The 25,888-nt window shown below is 45.6% G+C and overlaps 2 protein-coding genes across 12 annotated transcripts in view; one reads left to right on the forward strand and one right to left on the reverse strand.

Annotated features, from left to right (window-relative positions):
* The window catches only part of LOC103796120 (uncharacterized), a 127,081-nt gene that overhangs the window by 38,997 nt on the left and 62,196 nt on the right, over nucleotides 1-25,888 (forward strand). For 7 of the 11 annotated variants that reach the window (XR_008475100.2, XR_013523171.1, XR_013523167.1 and 4 more), the window contains one exon: nucleotides 4,031-4,107. Coding sequence is in view for 1 of the 11 variants with exons in the window: in XM_078339961.1 (XP_078196087.1) it covers nucleotides 19,182-19,266; nucleotides 19,670-19,826 (242 nt within the window). In the remaining 10 variants the exon portion in view is untranslated. Of the gene's footprint in view, nucleotides 1-4,030; nucleotides 4,108-18,961; nucleotides 19,267-19,669; nucleotides 19,947-21,403; nucleotides 21,452-25,888 lie in introns of all 11 variants that reach the window. The other 4 variants (XR_013523169.1, XR_013523170.1, XR_013523168.1 and 1 more) reach the window with 4 other exon arrangements.
* DEUP1 (deuterosome assembly protein 1) overlaps nucleotides 13,987-25,888 on the reverse strand; it is a 134,713-nt gene continuing 122,811 nt past the window's right edge. Inside the window, exon 15 of the mRNA XM_035265259.3 lies at nucleotides 13,987-14,226. Within this exon, the coding sequence (XP_035121150.1) occupies nucleotides 14,191-14,226 (36 nt within the window). The 3' untranslated portion in view covers nucleotides 13,987-14,190. The remainder of the gene's footprint in view (nucleotides 14,227-25,888) is intronic.

Here is a 25,888-nt window from a genome sequence, read left to right on the forward strand (position 1 = left end):
ATTGAATGATGGGGGCAATTTTCCCCACACTGTTCTTGTGGTGGTGAATAAGTCTCACAAGAGCTGATGGTTTTATAAGGGGAATCCCCTGTCACTGGGCTCTCATTCTCTGTTGTCTGCCACCATGCGAGGTGTGACTTTAGCCTTCCACCATGGTTGGAGAGGCCTCACAATGGAACTCTGAGTTCATTAAATCTCTCTTTGTTTATAAATTACCCAATCGGATATGTTTTTATCAGCAGTGTGAAAATGGACTGATACAGGACCTGACATCTCTGGGGTCATTATTTAGCCTTCCAGAGGGTTTAAGACTATGGGCCCTGGAGCCAGACTGTATGGGATCTAATCCTAGTGCCATTTCTTTAGCAAGTTCTTAAACTCTTAATATCTCTGTTTTCTGATCTGTAAAACGGGAATAATAGTACCTACCTCCTTGAGTTGGTATACAAATTATGAAGATTAATATATACAAAACACTTAAAAAGCTCAGATTAGTGGCTGGCCTGTGTAAGGAGTAGCTGTTATTATTATAGTTGTTATTTTTATTAACAGTTCTTTGTCATGTCATTTTAATGGCTGCATAAGAGTTTTTACATGAATCTGCCATAATTTGTCTAATCTATCCTTTTGTTGGATAAGTTTCTTTTTCATTTTTTATCTCAGGTATGATGTTGCCCTGTAGCATTAAGTTTTGTTCCACTTTATTCCTTAGTGTAAAGTTCTGGAAATGGAATTCCAGTGTCAAAGGGTGTGTACAGTTTTAAGCCACTTAATAAGAATTTGTTAAATTGCTTTCCAGAAGGCTGAATGGTGAGCATACCTCTTTTATTATGGCCATACCTATTATCACATGTTATCATTTTCAGTACTCTCAGGTACTTTGACATAGTCTGCCCTTTAAGGCTGAAATGGAACAGTGTAGGGACTCTACACGTTGAGGTTCATTTGGTAAGGAGTATTCTGACCATGCAAGGAAACTTCTAATGCAAAATGAAATCCTTGCTTTGTGAAGTCACCAAGTGCCTTCTCCATTCTGTTATGAAGCCTGGAAATTTGCTGGGTGTTTTGGGGTTAGGGGGAGGAGTGTTGGGGGAAAAGATATTAGTACCAGGGTAATGCTAGGTTTATAGGGCCTTCAATACCATAATTTTGCTTCTGTTCTCAAATGTGGACATTTAAAACTGAGCATTTGATGGGGTGAGGGAAGTACATGTGAATAGAAAACAGATTAATCACTTTACAACTAAGACCATATGAGGGACAGGAGTATAGGGTGGGAAGGGGTAGCTCCTGCATTGTTCGCCAGATTACCTGGGAGATCAACCCTGGGAAAAGCTGGGGGAACAGTCTTCATCTGCACTTTGTCCCCCAGGTCACCTGCTGCCTGCTCTCCTTTCCTAGCAGGTGCCCATTGCAGTCTGGGCTATAGAGGCATAGCAGGGGTTCCGAGTGTGTATACTCAAGAGAATTTGCTGCATTAGAGGTCATCTAGTCTCTGCTGTTCAGGCTATTCAGAAACATAGGGTGGCTGTGTTTCCCCAGTGGAAATGTACAGTATACACCATGTGTAGCCAGTCACGCACAAATTCAACAGTACCCAAACCTGTTCTAGTTGGCTAAGTGGTGGCCCCAAAGATGGGCTTATATTAGAACATCCCTGGAACTTATAAATGTTACCTTAGTTGGAAAAAGGAGTTTTGCAGATGTGACTGAGTAAGGATCTTGAGATGAGATCATCCTGGATTATTTGATAGGCCCTAAATGCCATCACAAATATTCTTATAAGAGAGAAGCAGAGGGAGATTTGACAGAGAGGAGAAGGCAGTGTGCCAAAAGGAGAAGGCGTCTGCCAAGATGGAGGCAGAGGTCAGAATGATGTGGCCACAAGCCAGGGTATGCCAAGCCACCAGAACCTAGAAGTGGCAACAAACTAGTTCTCACCTACAGCTTCCAGAGGGAGTGTGGCATTGCTTGTTCCTTCATTTCAGACTTCTGACCTTCACAACTAATGCATTTCTTAAGCCATCCAGTGATAATTATGGCAGCCTCAGGAAACTCATATACTAGTCTGTGCCCTGTCCAAGACAGTTGCGCTGATTATGTGCTTGGCTCTGTAGCAACATCATATTGCTGTAAAAGCTTCTTAGCACTTCCAATTTCTATACTTATCTGGTCAAGACCCAGCAACAGAGTTGGCACTGGTTTGCAGAACCCCCTTTGAATACCACTGATATAGTCTCCATCATTTTGTGAATGAAGAAACTGAGGCCCAGAGAGAAGTAGTGCTGTAGGTGTGGGACGAGCAGCAGGTGCTTCTGCTGCTTGGAATGTTTAGACAGGGCCAGATCTGGGGAGAGGAGACAGCAGAGTTGCCCTTCAGCCTGTTCTGAGGCCAACCAGTATTGCCGTTATTGTTCTGTATCCTGCCCGGTGAAAGCTGATGCTGCAGTGAGCCCCTGGAGCAACAAGCTGCTCAGAAGGCCCAGAAACCAGGGCAAATTGGTAGAGCCTTTGGTGCAGCTACTGAACCAACAGCAGCAGGCAAAGAACCCTTTCAAGGGTAGACATCACAGTTTACTGATGACTTAGTTTCCAGCTGACTGCTTCTGTCTTTGTAGACCCTCTAACTCAGGTCATATTTTCCCTCTGGAGCCCAATTTTAACTTCCCATATTTTCAGAATGGTAGTTATTTCTTAGAGATTGGAGACTAGACTACATGCTGCTTTGATAAAGTCCAAACTCCTTTACTTGGCATTCATGACTCCCGAATAACCAACTCCCTTCCCCTTTTCAGTTCTGCCTCCCTCCCTCCCTTTTATATACCTTAATCTCTGAACTTCCCCAAAATCAGTGCTCCCTAATAGAAGAAGCTATAGAGGTTAGTTTCTTAAATCTCCACAGTAGGTAAGTTCATGATTGCCCAACTCAGGAACTAATGGAAAAATATGGCTAGATAGAGGTTGAGCATACATTTAAAAAGACAACAACTGTTTACATTTACTGAAAGAGAATATAAAGGCAGCACAGCAGCCAGTACCAACCACTAACATCAACAGTCATCTGAGACCATCTGGCCCAGTGGAGCAACCAGATGCTTGTAGCCACATACATAAGCCAGGCAAGACCAGAAGAGAAAGCGCAGCTGAACTCAGCACTGATTGCTGATCTACCACGACCACACCCTGAGTAGGTGAAATGTTTGTCTGAAACAAAACAAAAATCACAGTAAACCAAGATTTATCTTTGAGTGACTGTACATATTTTAGTAATGATAGGCATTGTACCATTACTCAATTATGTCTGGCTTGTTATAGACAACTTTTTGGAGTCTCCCACCTTTTTACTTTCAGTGAAACTCTTATTTTGCTTTATGGGTAATACCCATATTAAAAGCCTCCTTCCCCCAGTATCTGGGCTTCCACTTTAACATTTAATGCCATTGAGGTTTTTAGTTAATTTGTTGGCTGTCCTTTGTGGCTCTCACACATCTCTCTTCCTTTCCCCTCTGATGGTATGGGATAGTAGTTCAGATGCCTGGGTCACTTTCTCATCATCTTTTATTTTTCTCAAGGCTTTGGTTCAAAAGCCTTTGTTCCTTCACCTTCTACTTTGATTTCTTTTTCTAGTCCCAACCCTGTATCCCTCATTAAAATCAGTGATTTTTGATTGCAGGGAACAGCCATGCTTTGATGGCAGCTTAAGTTAGCAGAGAGTTTGCTGTAGGAATCCCAGGAATACAGGGAGCAAAGCTTGACTGCCTGTTTGGGACAGGACTGGGAAGGCCCCTCTAACTCAGGGGCTATGTGGTCCTGCCCATCATATATGTGCCAGGGTATCTGTGTGTCTGTCTGCCCCTTTGGAGCAGGGTGGTGACAAGTGTCCATCCCTAAGCCAGTTGTGAGAGGGGAACCGTGTGACTGCTCTCAGCATGGGCTGAGGGGCCGGTGGGTGGGGGGGTGTCTCAAAAAAGAAGTCTGTGGAGGGGTTCCCCCATCACCTATTATACCCTTTCTTCTAATTTCTCAACAGGAATAACTCAAGTCACCTGTACTGGAAATCAGTTTACTGAAATTATTCAAGCAACAATTCTTGAAGTTGAAGAAAAGGTAAAAATGCTCTTAGAAGGGAAATTCATGTCTGGGGAGAGGTCACCATCCCTGTCATTCCTCCTATATGCCCAGTTTTGTGTGTAATATTTTACCCCTTCTCTCTGCCTGGCCAAGTTCCTCCTCATCCCTCAAGTTCTTTATCAAATGCCACCTGTCTCCTTTGCGGAGGATCTCCTCTGGGCTGGTGATTTCTCCTGCTGTTGAACGCCCACGGCACTTTGTCCTTCCTGTGACATTTATGTTCTTGTTTGCCCTTCCTCTGATGGCCTCACCCTTCCTCTCTCCTGGCTGGTTGGGTAGAGGTTCATGATACCACCCCCATCATGGTACTTACTTCCACTTTATTCTCGTGGCCTGTTATTGTATTTTCCCCAGTAAGCTCCTCGAGGGCACATCTGAATTGTGCCTGGGTCATGGTCGGTTCCCCATAAACGTTTGTCGAATGACTCGTGAAGGGACTCCCCACGAGAGGCCTGCTCCTGTGTGGACCCACATCGTACCCCCAACATGCCTCCCTTACTGGGTCTGTATTAGAAAGCATTCTTAAATACATTCTGATCTTTGAGCATTGAATCCAGATTCCTGAATTGGTGAAAAGCTAATAGCAAAACTTTTGTATCTGATTTTTTTTGCCCATGTTAAGAGCTGGAATCCAGAAGTGGGGAGGGAGGTGACAGGTAGAGCCTGAAGCCAGTGGTCACCAGAGCAGGGCTCCTCACCTGCTTCCGCCCCCTTGCGGAGGGTGTGAATGGGGGTTGTGGCCCCTCCTATCTGCTGCTGGTGGATTACCTTCTCCATCTGTACCAAGCTCTTCACTCAGTGACCTTATGTCTTAACCCACCTCCCTGCCCCCAACCTTTGTCCTTTCAGTTTACGAGTCAGCAGGTTCCTTTTCTCAAACTGTTTACTGTATCTGCTGAAGACCTCAGAGAAGTTTCTTATTAATTTTGTCAGTTCATACATCACAGCCAGAGGGACAAAGCATAGATGTGGGTGATCCTGGAAACACACATTTCCAGAGATTGTTTTGCATATTCATTTGCACATTGTTGTCTGGGTTGGATGTGTGATTTGGGCTTCAGTGTGAGGCTTTTAATATGTATATCCTGTTATTAATAAAAAAATTATCCAAGTGGTTGAATCCTGTGAGACTTGGCAAGTGTGCAAATCAAGTATACTTGACAAAATAAGTAATCAATTGACAGTTCTCAAAAAAAAATCAGTTTAGTTGGTCACCATCATCTTGGAAGACTTGCCTTACCCTTTCTGCCTAACAGTAACCAGCACTTGTCTCTCACATTGGTAGAGTGCTTTCTCTTTTGCAAGGTGCTTTGACACACAGCAGATTTTCTTCTCCCGCTAGTCCTGGGAAGCAGGCAGAGGCAAGTGGTAACTTCGCATTTCAAAGTCAGGAAATAAGCTCAGAAACTTAATGTATTGCGTAAGGTCAGGAGCTGGTGTGAATGGGGTTCAGTTTTTCCCACTCCATCCCATCTTGGTCCTTCCCTTTGAAAGCCATGGCAAACTACCAGACTCACAAAACAGTCTCTTCCCTCTCCTCCCCACCCTCAGTGTTCCTTTGAAGGAGGGGAGTCTTGATCTGTTGAGAGTCTGACCCTGGTGCTCTCTCCACCCCTCAGCCAGGCAACTTTCTTGAAAAAGCAGATACGTTCCTCTTGAGACCTTCCAGTCAGTCTTGAAAGTTTTGTTTTTGTTAAGGCTAATTTATATACAAGAAATTTAATTAGTTTATATGAATGCTGCATTGTCTTACTCTGAGTAAACTGGAAGACACTAATGGGTTTGATCAGCTTAATTCAGCTGTATCTGATGATGTTTTTTCCCTTCCTTCTCTTTTAAATAATTGCAAATGGTTTCTATCAATCAAGGAAGTGGAGCACAGTGCTTTATTGCCATGTGGAATTGTTTAGTTAAATGTGTTTTTTAAAAAATGGCTCAACTTTTAACGAAAGAGCGGATTGTCAAGTGACATTTTGATTTGCCCTTTGATGGGGAAATGGGAAAATAGAACCATCGTAGTAAAAAAACATCTTCTATTCTAGAAGGGGGGCTATTAACTTAAGAGCATGATATGATTTCAGTGAATTGTTGTTTTCCTGAAACAGGCCATCCTCTATGGTCTTTTTACGTTGAGAAACCTTCCTCTGATACTCTCTTAGATTAACATTTTCCTATGGGAAACTCTAACCTGGAATCCCCCAAGCAGGTTGGTACTCCCCATAGTGTAAGCACTGGGGCCTAAGACCATATGCCAATAACCTTTTGCTGGGAATCTGAAACATCAGTATCGAGGAATCTGCAAGCCTATTGTGATGCTTTTAACTGAAGGAAACATCAGGCTGCACATTTTACTTCCAGTTGTGGCATGATGTAAGCACTATTTTACTGTTAAGGTTATTGTTTTCTTAATCCCATAGCTGGATCTACATTAGTGAGGATCCTTATCGAGGCTACCCACAGGTGTCCTGGCGGAGTGTGGTCCCAGGTGCTCCTCAGTGGTTGTGCCCACCTTGAACTGGCATAGTGGCAGGATCTCTGAGCACCATGAGAGGATGGGCACGGGTCACCTCTGAGGCTGGCCCCAGGACTCCTCTGTGTTCTATAGCATTCTTGCACCCTTTGTAGCAGTTAGCAAACTTGGTATCTCAGGGGTACCTCAAGCTTACTGTGTTCAGATTTTAACTCTTGGTCTGCTTCTGTCGTAGTCCTTTTCTAGGTCTCCTCCCTTCCCCCATCTTATTAAAGTGCATAGTTGTTAACTCACTTTGTCAAGCCAGAAACTGGGAAGTCAACTGTTAATATTCGCCTTTCTCTTCCTCCAAAGCACCAAGTCCTAATGATGCCTCTCCTTAAGTAGATCTTGAGTTCATCCATGGCCCTCCCACATCCACCCCCAAGTCCAAGCCAACATTATCTTTTGCCAAGGTGACTGACTGCCAAAGCCTTTTGACGGGCTACCCTGACTGCTTCCCCTTTTCTTCTATTCCTCTCATCACTTGGGACCCACAGCAATCTTTAAAAATTCTTGTCAAATCATTTCACTCCCTTGCCTGAAACCTGTTGGTGATCTCATCCTGCACTCGATGAAACACATAAGCCCAGCGCAGCCCATGGAGAGGACTGCACTGTCTGGGCCCTAGGCCTGGCTACAGACGCACAGCATTGTTGGCACCATGTTGTTGTAGTTTGTGAGATACTCTCCCCTTCACTCTTGACTTTCCTGGAAGATTACGGTGACTTCAATTTTCCAAACGCAATAAAATAACTCAGGCTCTCAAAGGTGTACTTAGAATGAATATTGTGTTATGGGAAATGGAACAAGGAGTGATTTGTTCCTCCAAACACCAGACTAACTCCTCCTAGAACACAGAGGTGGACTATTTCATTTGGAACCTTAATATGTTAATAGCCAATAAGTAATCAACTGAAATTGCAATGCCCCTTGGTATTCCCCAAGCAACCTCCCCACCTCCCACCCACATTTTAGACATAAAAATGTGCAGCAGCGTTTTAGCTCAGGAAACTTGGTTCTAAGTTGGTACAAGAAAAGACTGACATTCTATTATACAAGGGAAAAAAAACAAAGCTAAATATTAGCATATCGCTTTCCTTTTTAAATATGTTTCTCCTATCATGAAGCCTATTTCTTTTCCTTAGCCTGGAGCTTTACTCGTGTGTGTGTTTGCGTGTGCGTGTGTACACATGTCGCCATGCACACACCTGAAAAGCACGTACCTGAATTTCGTCTTAGGCATGATACTCTCCATTCTGAGGACTTCCCCAAGGTATTTATTGGAAATACTGAAATTCCAGCCGGATGTTTGGTGCACTGTGGCCTAAAATTAAGACAGCTTTTCTATGATATTGAAGTTGAAATGTTTTAAATACTCGGTTGGTGGGTCCCCGATGAGTTACAGCAAAGATTGTGATGGGAATGCCAGCAAAGGTGATTTTACAGTGTGGTGAGCATTGTGATAGTGTTTATTACCCAGTGTCATGGGAATATAGAGAGATGGCCCCTCACTCACCTTTGGGAGTAGAAAGTCATGTGACCCTTGAGATGGGTCTTGAAAGAGACCCTAAGTACCAAATGCTTGTTACTTTTTTTTTGCCAAGCAGAAGGAATGCTTGGGAGAAAAAGGGTGCAAAGGACATTTCAGACAGCTGCATGGATAAAAGCCTGGAGGTCAGCAAGGGCATGGCATGCCAGAGAACCCCCAGGAAGGTTGCTGCTGCAGTGGAGGGCATGGTGGGGTGGGAGTTGAGAGCTAAAACGTGGGCAGGAGCCGCATTGTGCAGGTCCTTCTTTGGGGGACCAGGTTAAGAAAGGGATTTAGATCTTACTCTAAAGGCAGTAGAATGCCACTGTAGAATTGTATACTGGGGAGTAACTGGATTGGGTTTGTCTTTTAGAATAGGGATTCTGTAGGCATGGTCTGTACTCCTAAGACTTCTACTGAAAATCAGTGATCTGATTCAAATATGAAAGTTCTTTCGTTATTTCTTATTTATTTATTGCATTTTAGGTTTGGGGGTACATGTGAAGAACATGCAAGAATGTTGCATAGGTACACAAATGGCAATGTGATTTGCTGCCTTCCTCCTCATCACCTATATCTGGCATTTCTCCCCATGCTATCTCTCCCCAACTCTGCACCCCCTTCTGTCCCTCCCCTATTTTCCCCTGACAGACCCCAGTGTGTGATGCTCCCCTCCCTGTGTCCACGTGTTCTCATTGTTCAACCCTCACCTATGAGTGAGAACATGTGATGTTTGATTTTCTGTTCTTGTGTCAGTTTGCTGAGAATGGTGGTTTCCAGGTTCATCCATGTCCGTAAAAAGGACATGAACTCATAGTTTTTGATGGCTGCATAATATTCCATGGTATATATGTGCCACATTTTCCCTGTCCAGTCTATCATTGATGGGCATTTGGGTTGGTTCCAGGTCTTTGCTATTGTAAACAGTGCTACGATGAACATTCATGTGCATGTGTCCTTATAGTAGAATGATTTATAATCCTTTGGATATATACCCAGTAATGGGATTGCTGGGTCAAATGGAATTTCTATTTCTAGGTCCTTGAGGAATCGCCACATTGTCTTCCACAACGGTTGAACTAATTTACACTCCTACCAACAGTGTAAAAGTGTTCTGATTTCTCCACATCCTCTTCAGTATCTGTTGTCTCCAGATTTTTTAGTGATCACCATTCTAACTGGTGTGAGATAGTATCTGAATGTATTTTGATTTGCACTTCTCTAATGACCAGTGATGATGAGCATTTTTTTATGTTTGTTGACCTCATGTATGTCTTCTTTTGTAAAGTGTCTGTTCATGTCCTTTGCCCACTTTTGAATGGGTTTGTTTGTTTTTTTCTTGTAAATCTGTTTTAGTTCTCTGTAGATTCTGGATATCAGTCCTTTGTCAGATTGGTAGATTGCAGAAATTTTTTCCCATTCTGTTCATTGCTGATTCACTCTAATGACTGTTTCTTTTGCTCTGCAAGAGCTGTGGAGTTTGATTAGGTCCCATTTGTCTACTTTGGCTTTTGTTGCCAATGCTTTTGGTGTTTTGGTCATGAAGTCCTTGCCTACGCCTATGTCCTGAATGGTTTTGTCTAGGTTTTCTTCTAGGGTTTTTATGGTGCCAGATCTTATGTTTAAGTCTTTAATCCATCTGGAGTTAATTTTAGTGTAAGGTGTCAGGAAGGGGTCCAGTTTCTGCTTTCTGCACATGGCTAGCCAGTTTTCCCAACACCATTTATTAAACAGGGAATCCTTTCCCCATTGCTTGTTTTTGTCAGGTTTATCAAAGATTGCATGGTTGTAGATATGTTGTGTTGCCTCCGATGCCTCTGTTTTGTTCCATTGGTCTATATCTCTGTTTTGGTACCAGTACCATGCTGTTTTGATTACTGTAGCCTTGTAGTATAGTTTGAAGTCCGGTAGTGTGATGCCTCCCACTTTGTTCTTTTTGCTTAGAATTGACTTGGCTATGTGGGCTCTCTTTTGGTTCCGTATGAAGTTTAAGGTAGTTTTTTCCAGTTCTGTGAAGAAGGTCATTAGTGGCTTGATAGGGATAGCGTTGAATCTGTAGATTACTTTGGGCAGTATGGCCATTTTGACGATATTGATTCTTCCTAATCATGAACATGGAATGTTTCTCCATCTGTTTGTGTCCTCTCTTATTTCGTTGAGCAGTGGTTTGTAGTTCTCCTTGAAGAGGTCCTTTATATCCTTTGTTAGTTGTATTCCCAGGTATTTTATTCTCTTTGTAGGAATTGTGAATGTCAGTTCGTTCTTGATGTGGCTCTCTAAAAGTCTGTTATTGGTGTATAGGAATGCTTGTGATTTTTGCACATTGATTTTGTATCCTGAGACTTTGCTGAAGTTGCTTATCAGTTTCAGGAGATTCTGGGCTGAGACAATGGGGTCTTCTAGATATACAATCATGTCGTCTGCAAATAGAGACAATTTGACTTCCTCCTTTCCTATTTGAATACCCTTTATTTCTTTTTCTTGCTTGCCTGATTGCTCTGGCAGTCCTTTTGTTATTTCTAATGGTTGTGAGACGTAACATTCCACAGACTTGCACATTTTAGGTATAACCATAGGCTGGATGTTGTCAAGTGATTGACACGTGATTGGTGTTAAGTTAGTGCCCTGCTGGAGTTTCTGGACAGTTGTACTACCCTGGGTAGCCATGCTCAGCAGTGATGCATTCCAGGTGCCTGCTGAGCATGGACATAGGCAGTTGGATTCCTGCTGGTTTTGGAAATGGCACTCTGACAGTGCAGCATCAGTGAGGTCTTGAATTTGTGACAGCAACTAAAGTTGCTGTGCATCTAGAAGTATAATTACACTGTTAACTTGGCTTTCTCATTATTTGGTTAACATGATTTGGTTGGTTGTTAACCCTGAACTATGAAGTGATGCCTTTTTATGCTAGGAATGTGTTTTGGCTTCAAAGTTTACGATAACTAGACTTTAAAACAGGTATGAGGTTTAGATGTGTCATTTGTATCCCTTTGCAAAAGATGTCTCTGTCTCCCACGTTTGCTTCTCTGCTGATTCTTCCGTGTTATTACCACGTTATTTTTTGCTGCTAAGAGGGAGATTTGTGGGATGAGCAAGGTGGCATGCTTTGCCCTGCCTCCATGGGCAGCAAGTGTTTGCATTACTTAAGGCTCAAGAAAGCAGTAAGATGAAGGCAGAGAAATGCTGGAGGAGGCTATCACAGAATTCCTCATCAACAAAGATGAGGGCTATGGGGAAGGAGAGAGGGGTATCTCTGAGACATGTTTAGGATAATGGTGAACAGTCTGATGTAGGGAATTACAGGGTGGTGTCTAGCAGATCCCCAAACTTCTGGCTTGGGCATCCCTGGCGAGAGGAACAGTCTTGTATCATCCAGCAAGTACGTAAAGCAGGCCAAGATGAGGAGGCTTGGAAGTGGACATGAGTGCAGCTTGTTCGCCCGCTGTGTGCAGACAGAGCAGCTGCACAGGATGCCGTGTCAGAGGTCAGGGTTGGGCTCAGCACAGAGGCCTTGAAAGCCAGCTCCTATCTGTACCCTGTTTTGTTGACAGCGGGGAACCCACAAACAATTCTAGTTAGAGAACTAAGATCAGACATGGGTTTCTGTGAAATCATTCCCTGGAGACTGAGGAATCAGGAGGCTGGAGGCAGGGAGGCATCTAGGTGGAGCTGCTGAGGACTCAGTGATGGCAGGGAGAACACACAGGCGTGGGTATGTGTGCAGTGTCTGTGCAGCCTCTGTTTTAATTGGGGTGGGATGGGATACAGATTCTAGAGTCAGCACAGAGGAGAATGAGCAACCCTTAGTAAGCTTTTAACTAGGAGCAGGCAGGGGCAGCAAGAGGAAGGTAGAGTAGAAGGTGACTGGGAGAGCTTTCCTCTGTTCTGGCGCCCAGCCTTGCCTTAGTTAACAGTGGCCCCATGGTGGTCTGAGTGACCTAAGGCTGGAGCTGGTTTGACCCTTGTTGACCTGGAGGCTTCTGTGCAGTCTGCAGTTGGGCCATTGGCAAGATCAATAAACCTTGTCTTTAGTGCCCAAAAGCCTTCTTGTTCTGTGTCATTTGCCCAACCAATCTCATTGACTGGTAAATCAACTTAAAGTTCAGCAAAAAGGAGGACATTTAAATTAAAGATCAAATATTTATCACTTTGTTAGTGACAATGCAACTTCAACAGCTAAAGTTCATTTTCTGATAGGGTCATTTCCTTTCTCCTACCCTAAAATAGACTCTTAAGAGATCTGGAGAACATTGACACACTGCTGTGTAAATATTTGATAGCAGCTTAGCTTACTGCCTGTCTTTTGCAAAATATTTGAATTTTTTCAGGAATCAGAGGTCTGCAGGGAAGTACATATGGTAAGCATTGAGACTTGCATGGTCCCTTTTGAACTGGCTGTCTCAGCTCCTTGGCTCTTCCCCTTGCTTGCTACATATATCAGCCCCCTCTGCTCTGGTCGCCCTGGCCCCTTGCTACTCCTTAAAACTTTCAGGATGCTCCCGCCTTGTGGACTTTGCCCTCCATATCCTTCCCTAGCACCCTCTCCTTCGAGGTCTCCTTGGAGCTTGCTCCAGCCTTTCCTACAGGCTTCTGCTCTCTAAGCAGAGGGGCAGTCCCTTGTAACACTCTCCGTATTAAAAGAATAAAATTTTAATAGGGGACAGCATGTCCCCTACCTGGTCACCATATACTGCTTTTGACTTTCTTCATAGTAGTTTGTTCCTTGACATATTACACATTTATTTGTTTATTGTTTATCTCTCTCAATTGGAATGTGAGTTCCGTGAGACCAGGAACTTCGTTTTCATTATTCTGTCCTGCCACCAGGACAGTACTTAGCACACCGAGGCTGCCTTGTATTTGGTGAATCAGTAAATGATCATATGGACCAGTCAGTCAATCTGTTTGTACATTTACAACAGTTAATCAGCATGTGGCATGGGGTAGGTGCTCAGGAAGTGTTTGAATGAGTGAATTGGTAAGTGAGTGAATGTATCTGTGCATGGTAAGCTAGTTGTTAACACTGGTGCTTAGCAACTGTTAGCTGGATAAATGAATTGATGCTGGAGCTACTTGCCTCTCTTTGGGGCGAGTCCCTAGCTTCTTTATTGGGGGAAGGTTGGATGCACAGCCTTTGGTGTGTGCTCTTGTTGTTCCTGTTTGATAAATTCAGTTAGTCCCTTACTCTTTCCGTTTGTCTGCCATCAGCCAGGCTCTGTAATTTACTGTAATTTAGCCGAGAGATGAATTTTTCATTTTAAAGATGTTACAAACAACTGGCGCTTGTAGCATCTTGGTTGTTGATGAAGTTAGTGTCTCTAAAAGAACTTGAGGGCTGTGTTAGGTGTTTAGGAGAGAAGGGGCTGTTAGCCCATGCCTGGTCACAAAAATATGGGGACAGGCTGGCAAGTTGTGGCAAAAGTTGTGTTTCTCTAGTTCCAGTGCACCAGTGTGCCAGCATGGTGGCCAAGCTACAAGGTCAGTGTGGTCATCTTCCTCAAGGGTCACATTTAACCCAAATATTTGGGAGAAATAGCATTTTAAAATTTTACAATAAAAACTAATATTTATTAGAGGAGAATTCAGTATCGCTTTGTAGTTAAGAGCAGGCTGTGGAACCAGACTGCCTAGGTTTGACTCTATCTCACCACTTACTTGCCTGGTGGTCTTGAGCAAGTTACTTAAACTCAAAACTCACTTCTCACTTCTAAGGTGGGAGCCTGTGATACAGCAGAGCCGACAGCATGGGGATGTCAGGGATCAGTGAGAGCAACAGAAGGCTTTATCACTGTGTGTGCACATCATAAGTAAACAACCAGGCGGATGTTACATGTGATCAGTTGATGTTTTAAGGTAACAGAGGAGCCAGATGAAATTTTATTCTTACCCTGGCCATGCCCTAGACATGGCCTCCAGAGATGGGCATTCATTTACTTCCACATATTTCAGATGGACAAGTTAGGAGAAGCACTGCCTTAACAAAACCCAGTGCACACCGTTGGATGGCTTGCATGCTATCTCAGGAATTCTTCCCCAGCCTTCCTTTAGAGTTGAGCTGTCAAAAAGGAAGTGATGAATTAGCCATGCTTACTTTTAGTACCTGCTGTTTTAGAGTACCTAATTGAATAGCAAATGAAGTCGAGGGAACCTACAGGTTTGGATAAAGAATTACCATTTAAGAATGATGGTATATAGAGGAGCTTGTAACTTCTTTGAGCGTTTTCACACACATTGCTTCCATTTCATTCTTATAGCCACCTATTCATCAAGGTAGAGAATACTGTCAGAATGGAAAGAGACTTCAGTAACTCTTAGGTCCATCTCTTTGATCTGATTTCTGAAGTCCCTTCTTCAGCATCCCATTCATCTTTCAGACTCTGCGTGGTTTCTCTAGGAGATAGAGAGCTCCCCACCCCAAAGGCAATTCAGTCTGGCTCCCTGTAACTTCTACACAACGCTTCAGGTTCTGTCTTTTAGAGCCACAGCTAACTCTAGCACTTCTTCAATCTGCAATTTATGCCCTTTGAATATGGAGACCTCTGGAGCTAGTGTTTCCACAACCTCACCTGGGCCATTTAACCATTGGGACTTAACCGTTAAATATATGTTAAGTCTATGAGAGACTTCACTGGTAGGTCAGCCTAGTCCAGTGTATTTCAACTGCAGGTCTCAACTGCTTGACTGATTGTGAAATCTGTTTTGTGAATCGCAACCAGCATTTTTTTTTAAATGAAATGAAATATCAGAGTGTATAAACATACATATTTTCTAAAACTCTGATTTCAGTTGTGTTGCGTGTGCTGCTGTTATATTCTTTCTGCACATCATAAGCATTTCAAAAGCCATTGTTTTGGAGCCTCTTAGAGGAATTTCAAATAACTTCTTTTTTATTTAGTTATCATTTTTGTCCTTTTAATGGTTGAATTTACTTCAGGTCAACTAGTTAAAGACAAAGTTGCTGTGTTTTGGGTTGCTGATGACTATTAATTCAACTCGGATTCCAGGGTTAAGGTTGAATAACAAGTTCTGTTCAAAAGCTCTGTTTCCTCCTTGTTCCTAAACACTTTCTGTGAGAGGAGTTGGCTGTGAGGACCTGGAGGATTTCTGGCAGTCTTAGGGCCTGTCCTTAAAAGGCAACCTTTCCTCAAGGCAGGAGGAGCTTCCTTTGCTGCCAGCTCTTGACAGGAGTTTATGAGGACCAGCCTGCACTTACATGGGCTGCTTTGGTCTCTAGATTGCCCTGAGCCTGAAAGTGTTCTCACTGACAAGAGAGGCACCTTGTCACAATTTGGCCTGAGGGATGTGACAACACTTCCAACTGGAAAGGGAGGGATGTGGCTTAGTTGAAAGAGCAGAGTTGAGAGTCCAGCATTGTTGTCTGCTTGTGAACTCTCAGCGCTGGGGATGGAAGGGGAGAAGGGTGTGGGGGGACAGGTGAGGGACAGGTGTGGAGAGAGGGGGCCCCTTGGACACATGACTTAAGCTCTTTGAATGGTGGTCGGATTTCAGGCGCAGTGCCTATGCCAGACACTTTTCTTTTGTAACCTCATGTCATCCTTACGTTGTCCTTCTCTTACTTAGTTGAACTGGCCTGATAAAACTCTATCCCTGGTTAAAATGAACCTCTACTTTTTCTGTGCCTACACCTGGGTGGTTGGTGCCGTCCTGACTTGCCTGCTTCAAGCTGTGTGGCCCCCACTGCAGTGGGCCCCAAGCCACTGGAGTGTGCGTGCCACTCCTCCCATTAATTCATTGCCTCCTGGACAGCTGTTTGTGGCGTCTGTCTCTTGAGACTTCCAACATCTCCCTCCCCTCCGTGCCTCCTAAGTGGATGCTCTTCTTCCAGGAATTATTTTTCATACATAATTACTTTGTCATTATTCCTTATGATGATGACGATGACAGCCAATACTTATACCTAATATGTACCAGTGACTGTTCTTGTGTATCAGTTTGCTAGGTCCAGTTATTAGCCCCAGTGAGAAATCTGAGGCACAGAAAGATTAAGTGACCTGCCTGAGGTTGCAGGTCCTATAAGTGGCAGAACTAGGATTTCAGCCCAGCACTGCCCCAGAGCCTTCCCTGTGCTCTTGTTTACTGCAGTCTGGAGAAGAGTTGTCTTCACCACCTCCCATCTGCCTGCTCCCACCCTCCCTCAGACTTACTCCAATCTTGCCTCTGACCCCTCTCCACCAAAACTGCTCTGCAAGTCATGGAGGACCCGCATGTGGCCAAACCAAGTGGCCAGCTCCCTTTTCCTCAGGACGCCTTCTTCATTTGCCTTCCAAGCCACCATCTTCTTCTGGTTTTCTTCTTGACTCCCTTTTCAGTCTTTTGCTGTTTCCTCTTCAACTCCTCAAAGTTGGATTGCTCACGGGCTCAGTCCTCTACTCTGCGTACACTCAGCCTCCTGGCTTTAAGGGTCCACAGCTCCCAAGGTCCTGTCTCCAGCTCATTCTCCCTGCACTGCAGGCCCATGCCTCCAGCTGCCTTTTGGTGTCTCTACTCGGGATGGCTGATAGGTTGTCAGACTCCAGCTCTTCCCACCCACTATGCATCCCCCTTACAACTTCCCACCTCCCTCAATGGCAACTCCATTCTTCCAGTTGCTCAGGCCAGAGAGCCTTTAGTCCTTTTTTCACACTCCATTTTCAATCTTGATAAATTGTGTGGCTCTGCCTTCAAAGTGCACTCGGTTTGAGACCATTTTGCACCACATTTGCCCCTATCCTGGACCATCAGGTTTCACCTGAATAATTCATTGCCATCTTCACTGATTTCCCTGTCTCAGGCCTTTCATAGCTTCAGTCAGTTGTCCATACAGAGTTCTTTTAAAATGTAAGCAGCACCCTCCTGTGGCCCATCTCACCCTCCGCTGCTCCTCCTCTGACCCCTCAGCACTCCCTTTGCCTTCTCCGGCCTTGCTGGCCCCTGTGTGCTTCTCAGACGTGCAAGGATGGCCTGCCTGAGGGCCTGAGCCCGGGTCCTGCCCTGCCTGGAAGATCTTCCCAGGAATCTGCACAGGTCCCTTCATCTGGTCCACTGTCACTTTCTCATGAAGCTTTCCCTGTTCAGTTATTCTAAATTTGCAGCCTCTGTGCCTCCAGCAGCACATAGCATCCTCTGACACATGCTCTATCCATTTGTTATTTTTCTGTCTCTCCACACTCCCTGTGAATGAAGACCGCTTCATTACCTGAAGGGAACATTTTTACCTGTTTTGTTCATAGCTGCATCCTCAACATTGTCCCCTGACATATAGGGGATGGTTAAAAAATATTTGAATGATAGATACTTTTATCTTTGTTTGACAGTAGAGTAATTGAGGGTCTTAAGAGGTTAAGTTACTTGCCCAGGATCACAGACCCTAGAATTGCCAAGATGGGACTGGTACCCTGACATGCACTTAACTTACCATGTGCTGCTTTTTCTTGTTAAGTAAGGACAATAATACATAACACAGTTACTTTGAGGATGAAATGAATAATGCACAGAAAAGCACTTTGTAAATCCAAGTGTGCCCCCAAACATGTCTTATCTATTTTATTGAGAACTCTGGCTTTTCATGTCTCTGTCATTCGACAACCCACTCAAAAGTTCTTTTGTGTTCCTGGATTTTTATTTGGGAGTAGCTGATACTGCTGCCACTGCCACCAAATAACATTTTCTTCTTTTTTCTGCCCTCGGTGTGAGGAGTGTGTGTGTGTGTGTGTGTGTGTGTGTGTGTGTGTGTGTGTGTATCTTTTATCTGTCTGTAGCTGTGATCCCTTCTCCCCCCACAAACTCACTGGCCTTCAGGTTGAGAGCTTTCCTGACCCCTGTGGCCTGTTGGTAGCAGGGAGCAGTGGAGCTGGCACCTGTGTGGCTATAATTGTTGTTGTATATGTTCCTGGGGAAGACACTTACGCTATCAGCAGGTGCTTCGCGGGTGTCAGGAGTCCTATCTTGCACAATTCTCCTGGCAGCCTGCTTGCCCCCTGCCCCCACTCTGCAGCAGACTGGAGTGAAGTGATCACAGACCCATTATGACTAAATACCAGGGACATAAAATGAAGCAAGCACACTTGATGAACCGCAGAGCTACTGCTCTCAAGTGCAGAATTTATGTCTCCCTGAATCTAGGGCAGCGTCCCTGGGCTTACAGCGTAAAGCATAGAGCAGTTTGGCCCTTCTAATGCTTCATGTTGTAACGACACAGCTACAAGAAGGGATGGTGGAGCTTTCCCCATATATACCCTTCTTGTTTATTAATTTGCGTTCCTGATCTTGAAGTGGGAGAAGCATGAAGCCACTTAGCACCTTAAGCTGTTTTTTTTTCTGAAGACAGGAGAGCTTTGACATTTCAGAAAAGGAGAACAGCATTGAGAATAGGCTAGTGGTTGGCTGTCTGGGCCTAGTTACTGTTCTCACATGGGTTGTACTGTGGGATGTAATTGACATGTGCAGGGACTTAGCATGGACTCCAGGTCAGGTCATGCTGTTCTCAGCAGGCACCCCTTCAACAGCCTGTGACATCCTTGGCTCTCTCCATGCTATTGGCCCTGGGCAGTGTAGGGGTGGGTGGAGAGAGTTGGGCTTTTCTTGGGGGCCTTCAGAGCAGCCTGACCCACACTGAGAACTCAAGCAGGATGTGATGTATCTTTTAACCTAGAATGACTGCCCAGCTGACCTGCAGCAGCACCTTCCGGCATCAGGGCTAGCCTGATTATAAGCAACAAACATTACTTGCTGCCAAATGAGACATACCCAGAGGGCCTGTGTTCCTCTCACACTCCTCCCTGTGTCCTCAGCTTCCAGAGCTGACAGCCAGGAACCAGGCATGGACTCTTGATCTGCATCCCATTGGTCCACATGCCTTGTCGGGAATAGCCTGGGCTTCCAGAAGCAACTGCGTGGAGTGGGAGGAACACAGTTTCTGAGCCAGACAGAGCTTGATTGGAATCCCAGCTGCACTATTGGCTTTCTAACCACCTGGGGCCTGCTCTAAGCCTCTATTCCCTTTTCTGCAAAATGGGGATGAAGGCTGCTGTGAGGCTTGCGTGTTGTGGAGGGTTTCAATGCAGTCGCCTGACAGGTACTGAGCATTCAGGAAGTGGTAGGTAGCTGCTGTTCGTATTTGTCGGGTGGTTGGGAGGCACTGTGGGGTCACACAGAGAGGATAGGTGGGCTTTGAAATGAGGTCTAAGTTAAAATCCTCATTCAGTTGGTCATTCATTAAATATTTAATGAGTGCTTATTGCAGGTTTTATAGTGGAGTTGAGATTGTGCTTGTTCCCAGCAGTCTTTGGTCTTGGGCAACAGTGTACTTTACTGAATCTCAGTTTCATCATTTAAATGGGGGTAAAAATACCAATCTTGTATGATTGTGGTGGGAATGAAATAAGTATTTATAAATGGCAGCTAGCTAGTTTATTATTACATAATTTTCTATTCTAACCCAATGGTTAGTTGCCTAAGATGAACTGCTTGTCTTAAAATATTCCATCTTTGATATTCAGTCCAGCAGATGTTTGTTGAGCACCTGTTACATAAAAGGCATCATGCCAGCCCAGGAGAATATTATTACCAGCAAGGCACATTTGCAGTCCCTGAGAAGTGGAGACGTCAGAGCCCCAGCCAGCTAGGCAGTATCTGCCGGTCAGTGCTGCTGTCAAGGTATAAACCAAGTGCTGAGATAGCACCAAGGAGGTGGCTGTTGCTTCTGCCTGGAGGAGGTGGTGAAGGCCATGTGTGCTGGTTGTCCAAGGATGAGAGACTGTGCATGTGGATGACAATGTAAGGAAAAGGGCATTCCAGCAGAGATGCTCCATCAGCAAAGGCAGGGAGGTGCAAGCCCAAGGGGATGCTCGAATGTGGTGGCAGTAGTGGGTCATTTGGGTGTGGTAATGCTGGAAAGAGTGAATGGGGCCGGGCTGTGAAGGCTTAGGGAGTTCTCAGCATTGTGGGCTCAGCCTATGATGTAGAAGGCTTACAGGAGTGCAGGGTGAGCCCCTGATTGTATGGCACAAGCTGTCCAGTAAAAGTATAATGCCAGCTACTCATGGAATTTGGAACTTTTCTAATAGCCACATTGAAACAGAAAAAAGAAAACAGGTGAAATTGATTTTAATAATAGATTTTATTTAACCCAGTATGTTCAGAATATTATTTCTACATGTAATCAGCATGAATAACTTTGAATGAGATATTTGTCACAGCTTATACCATAGCACAGCTGATTTTGGACCACAGCCATATTACAAGTGTTCAACACATGGCTGGTGGCTCCTGCCTTGGGCTGCACAGGGTTAGCAGGTCTGGGGTGACGGGAGTTGATGTGATCTTCGTTGTCCTAACCCTTCCCCTGAGAGCCTGAACCAGCCTTCTCCCAAACCTTTGAACAGACCCACCCAACAGCTGATTGGTAACTCAGGGAAAAGAGAAAAAACTGGGGGATTTTGTCTTCCATGGGTCATATGATGAAAACAGTAGAATTCCCTGGTGCTTCCAGATTCATGTACATCTCCATGGGACAGACCTCCCCGGACAGCAAGTCACTGTGTACCATGCCTTGAGCTTCTGGTATGGCCTGTTCATCCATTACATATTCAGATAATACATTATTTCTAATTTTTCGACAGCTCTACAGGTTTCTTACCCATTTTACAGAGGAGGGGAGTCGGGACATGAGAGATTTAGTACCTTGTCCAAGGTGGTTTAACCAGATGGGGCAGAGCTGAGGCACAAACCTGATTTCAAACCTGCGTTCCTACCTTTCCCTACTAGGAGCTAACACTGTGTACACTAATCTCCAAATTGGAAAAAAGTACATATAAGAAGTTAGCATGTGTGCATATATGCATATCTTTATACATATAAGTGGGAAAAGATGGGAAAGTTGTAATCACAGAAACAAATCACAGACACTTCTGTGCTGAAGAATGTGTCCCGCTTTCCTCCTCTCTGCCTCTGGTCTCTGCCCACACATGCTGGGGACCATTTGGAATGTTCCCATGCTGACCCGTTGCCGTGGGTGTGTGCTGGTAGGGGGTTGGGGCAAAGTGGGCGGAGTTTCATTAGAATCATTAGAACTCAGGCATTTGTGAAGTTTCCGTTTCCCTGGCTAGGGAAGCTAGAGGCCCTGGGGCAGTGGCATTTGAGAAGCTGGAGGCTGCAGCTTCCATCCGGCCTGAGTTCCTTGCAAGGCAGAAGCCAGGCTGAGAATGAAAGCTTCATTTATTTCTCTCTGCAAGGGGCTGCTGAACCATGATGGGGGCACAAAGTGGATGAAGGATGGGAAGGTAAGTGGGGTACACCCAGGAAGATGGGGATTTCCAGGCTTCAGAGTCACAGATGTGGGTTTACCTATGACTCTGCCAGTCCTTTCTTTTGTGTCAGTTGGCAGGATTCCTCATTGTGAAAATGGAGCAGTCATTTTAGGCAGAGCTCTTTCGAGTAGAAGGGACAGAGACCCCCTGGAGCCAGCTGAAGTTGAAAGAGGTGTTCCTCTTATACAGAGACATATCAGCATACCCTGAGGACAGGAGCCTGTGTAGAGCTGGGCCTCACAGGGGACTGGACTAGAAGGAGGAGGGCATGGAGGAGGCTTCTTTTGCGGCCTCTCAGGGGTGCTGCTTCCACCCCCAGGGCTCTCTCCCACCTGGCTTTCCCGGTGACTACATCTGTGTGATTGTCCAACTTCAGTGACCTTTCATGTCTCTTAGATTCTTGAAGTAGAGGCCAATTGGCCCAGCTTCTCCTCTAGGCAACCCCACATTTCAGGGGTCCTAGCAGATGTGCTTGAGCCAGCCCAGGCCAGGAGGTGGCCCTGTGCAGCCCCTGGGCCCACAGCCATGGAGAGGCAGTCCTTAGCCCAGAGGGAGGCAGACATGGACAGTGCGCTGTGAAGGTTGCCTTTCCACCCTCCAAAGGTGACTGCATCTTGGTTTCTCTTTCCCTGAGCCTGCCTCCGAACTTCCCAGACTTTAAGCTGAAGCCCTCTCCTATTTCACTGAAAAAAACAGAAGCCTCTAGTCCCCCAACCCACACAGTCCAGAGCCACCCTGCCGCCCCAGTGCCATCTTCCTGCCGTCCTTCTATTGAGTTTGAAGGGTACTTTACCTCTGAAAGGCGGGTCTGTCCCCTCGGCTTCTTGTCTTGCTCCTACAGAGACCTCTTCTTTTTTTCAGTGTCAGGGTTTTCTCCCATTCTCTTAGCCCCCTCAAACATTATTCTCTGGATTCCCTTATTATTTAAAGAAAAAGAAAGAAAAACCCTTTTGGCCACACACACTCTTCCCACAGAACTTTGAAACAGTTGTCTGCCCTGGTGATGTTTGGCATGTTGGCATGCAGAGACCCGTCATCACAAGCTACTGGAAGATGGAGGGGCTTACAGCAGAGTGTCAGCCAGCTCTGCACTGAGCACGTGCCACAGACAGGTTTTCCCTGGTCAAATGTTCTCGAGGAAGGAAGCAGTGTGTTCACTTATGTTCTGGCACCAGTGCCTCTCTCTTCTGACAGTTGACCTTCTTCACTGTCTTGGTCCCCACTACGGCACATTCTCTTTTTCCTCACCCCTCTTCTCTGAATATCCCCTGCTTGCTCTTCCCCTTCCTGCCCTATAGCTGTCAGATGCCTCAGGGCTCAGTCCAGGGCCCTTTCTCTGCCCGCCTGGGCCATGATATCTCTTAATCCAATTAGTTGGTGACTTCTAAATATAGATCTTCAGCCCAGACCCAGCTCCTGACTCATTTATCCAATCGCCTTCTTGATATTATTTCCATGACATCGTCTAAGGCGTCCTCACATGCAGAGAGGTACACAGAGAGCACTCAGTGCACGTCTTCATTCTGCCCTTCTCCAGTGCCCATTCCTCCCCATGCCCCTTCTTGCTCCTCAGGAAATGGAATCACCACCCACGTGGTGGCTCAAGCTCCAGAACTTGAATTCGTTCTTGTGTCCCCCTTTCCCTCACTTGCCATGTCCAGTCAGTCACTGGGGCCTGTCCCTTATACCTTCAGAACATAACTCCATCCTCCTCTTCACCACCACTGACCCTCCCCATGTCCATGCCACAGCACCCCCGTTCCCAGACTGCTCCAGAGCCTCCCTTTGCATTCCCTCTCCATCCACTCCCCACTGACCAGCCAGAGGGAGTTTTCGGCACCTGCACCCCTCTTCAGAAAGCCCTTCAGTGCCTACTATTGTTGTTGAAATAATCTTGCCATGACTTGCAGTGCCTCTGCTCCTCCCTCTCCTTGCCTCCCCATAATCTGCCTCCTTCCTCTTACTCCTTGGTAGGCCCTGCCCTGCTGGTTCAGGCCACTCTGCCCAGCTCAGGCCACTGTGCCCTCTGCCCAGTGCTCTTCCCAGCTTTTTTCCTGGCTTTTCCCTTTTCACCATAGGGTCCCCTCCCCAGTTGTTATCTCAGAGATGCTTTCTCTTGCTGCCCCAGGTCACAGATGAGTGAGAGCAGAGAGGCTGCCTCATGAAACTTGATGAAGCACCCAGGATTCACATGGGCATGTTTGCCCTTTAAATCCTGACCAGACTGCCCCAGCTCCAGCAGCTTGAGACTTTTTTCCGTGTCTCCAGGAACTTCTGAATGCATCTTACAAATGTTGAGAACTGGTCATCACAGAGGCTGGTGCCTTTGAATGTCAACTGCACGTATGTGGGCGGATGCAGACAGCAGCTTGAAGTGCAGGAAGTCAGGCCCAGCACTGCTAGCCAGACAGCCAGGCCATGGCTAGCCCCAGGCCTGGGATATCACCTGCCAGTCCTGTGAGGGATTTGGGAGAGACAGCAGTGGGCTCCGACAGGCCATTAGCTCCACAAGGAAATGGCCATGAATCAGAGTGCTGCTAATGGCTTCTTTTTAAACGATTTTTTGTGTCTGTGTCAGAGAGAATGGGCTGCTGTTTGCAGCCTTGAACAGGAATGCTGTCCATAGCTCTGTTAGAAGCCATGGAGTATTTACAAACTGGGTGACTGTTGGCAAGACATTTTTCCTCTTTGCTCCTTGGTTTCCTTCCTTCTATGATGGAGATAATAAATCCTGTCTGTTCAACTCATAGGGCCGTTGGGGTGCGTTCCAGGTTTTGGGATGTCAGCTAGCATGAATTCAGCATCCGTTCTGTGCCCAGCCTTGAGTTATACAGCTTTCTGTTTCATCCTCACCATGGTTCCGCGAAGGTGGGCAGTCAGGCTTAGAGGAGCTCAGTGCTCCCGTTCCCGGCTGCCCGGGTACCAGGTGGAGATGTCTTAGCCTGTCTGTACCGCATTCCTGCAGGCAGGCAGAGCTCTGTGTACAGATGCATTTGCTTTCCAGATTCTACAGTCATCCTTTAAGACAAGCCGTTCTCATTGTTCAGTTGATGGCGTTGTGGCCATCATGATGGTGTGGTGGAGTTAAGTGACTTGCCCAAAGCCATTTAGCTTGTAAGTGATGTCCTGAATTTGAAGGCAAGTCTGTCTGGATGTCCTTTGGAAGACTTGAAAAGGAAAATTGGTAAAGCCTGGGTCCTTAAACCTTTCAGGCCTTAAGAAAGTAATAGTAAGGTTTTTTTTCTCTCTGTTCCTGGTTCGTGAAGGAAATTATACTTTTGCCAAATGGTGCCTCCCTTAATATTTGCTCTTGATTGGTGTTAATGCCATCCTGGCACTATAATATTTGTCATCTCATACCTTAAGAAACTCTGCCTGATTGTGAATGATCCAAAAAAGGATTTGGGGTCAAAATGGAATGAGAGGAATGGTAAGAGAGTAAGGATCCCTCATAAAAAACAGGATGATATCAATAGACCTTTCCCAACTCAGAATCCACATACTGCCACCTACCACGGTCACTTAGGTGTAAATGTCACCTTCTTCCTTAAGAAGACAACAGGCCACCCACTACCCTGGGAAAAAACAGGGCAGACAGTATACAATGCTCTTCTGCTTCCAAGAACCACTAACTCTGTGCTAGTCTCCCAGGATATTACAATAGACATCTGCTTTTGATATATCCCTGCCTGATACCCGACCCCACTCCTTCACTGTATTTGGAAAGTACTCTTCCTGATGTACAAATTAGAAGGGTAGGCTGTGGGCATATGGGCCTGGGCTTGGCCAGTCGCACATGCATGAGAGCCAGTGATGCAGAAAGCTGGGTGGTGGTAAGTTCATGTGGAGACTGTGCCAGCAGCCACATCTAGTTTTTAGGGGTGGTCATGGTGGCCCAGCACCTCCCGCTCCAGTGCCCTCGTCCAGTGCTGACTGGTGGTGACACAGGCTCTGGCATCCTCACACTGGGAGTGTGAGAGTTGGGCTCCAGTTATGGCAGCACAGCATAGCGTCCTGCCCATTTTCTGAGCTTCCTTCTTTGGCTTTTCTGGGAATCAGTGAGATGCCAAAGGCCTTTAAGTAAACTCAAGTTAAATCAGCTGAAGTCTGTTTCATTTGCTTAAAGCTAAGAAGCCAACTTTAATAGAGATGTTTCTCTGTAGTTTTCCAAAGGTTTTTATTCATTCCTCAGGCTCCTGAAAGTTCTAATTCACCTCTTAGGCACCTCGGTGAGCCACAGAATTCACAAGAGAATCCCAGGTTGAGCAGGTAACAGGACTGTGGGCTCAGCTGTCTCCCTTCATTGTTATTGTGACTCAGGACTCCATCATTCCCCCTAGACTGTGACCTCTGTGGGGATACAACTGAGTCCTTCATCTCTATCCCTCAGCTCCTTGAGCAATGCCTGGC

The sequence above is a fragment of the Callithrix jacchus genome, chromosome 10 (genome assembly GCF_049354715.1).
Source record: "Callithrix jacchus isolate 240 chromosome 10, calJac240_pri, whole genome shotgun sequence".
NCBI classification, from domain to species: Eukaryota; Metazoa; Chordata; class Mammalia; order Primates; family Cebidae; genus Callithrix; species Callithrix jacchus.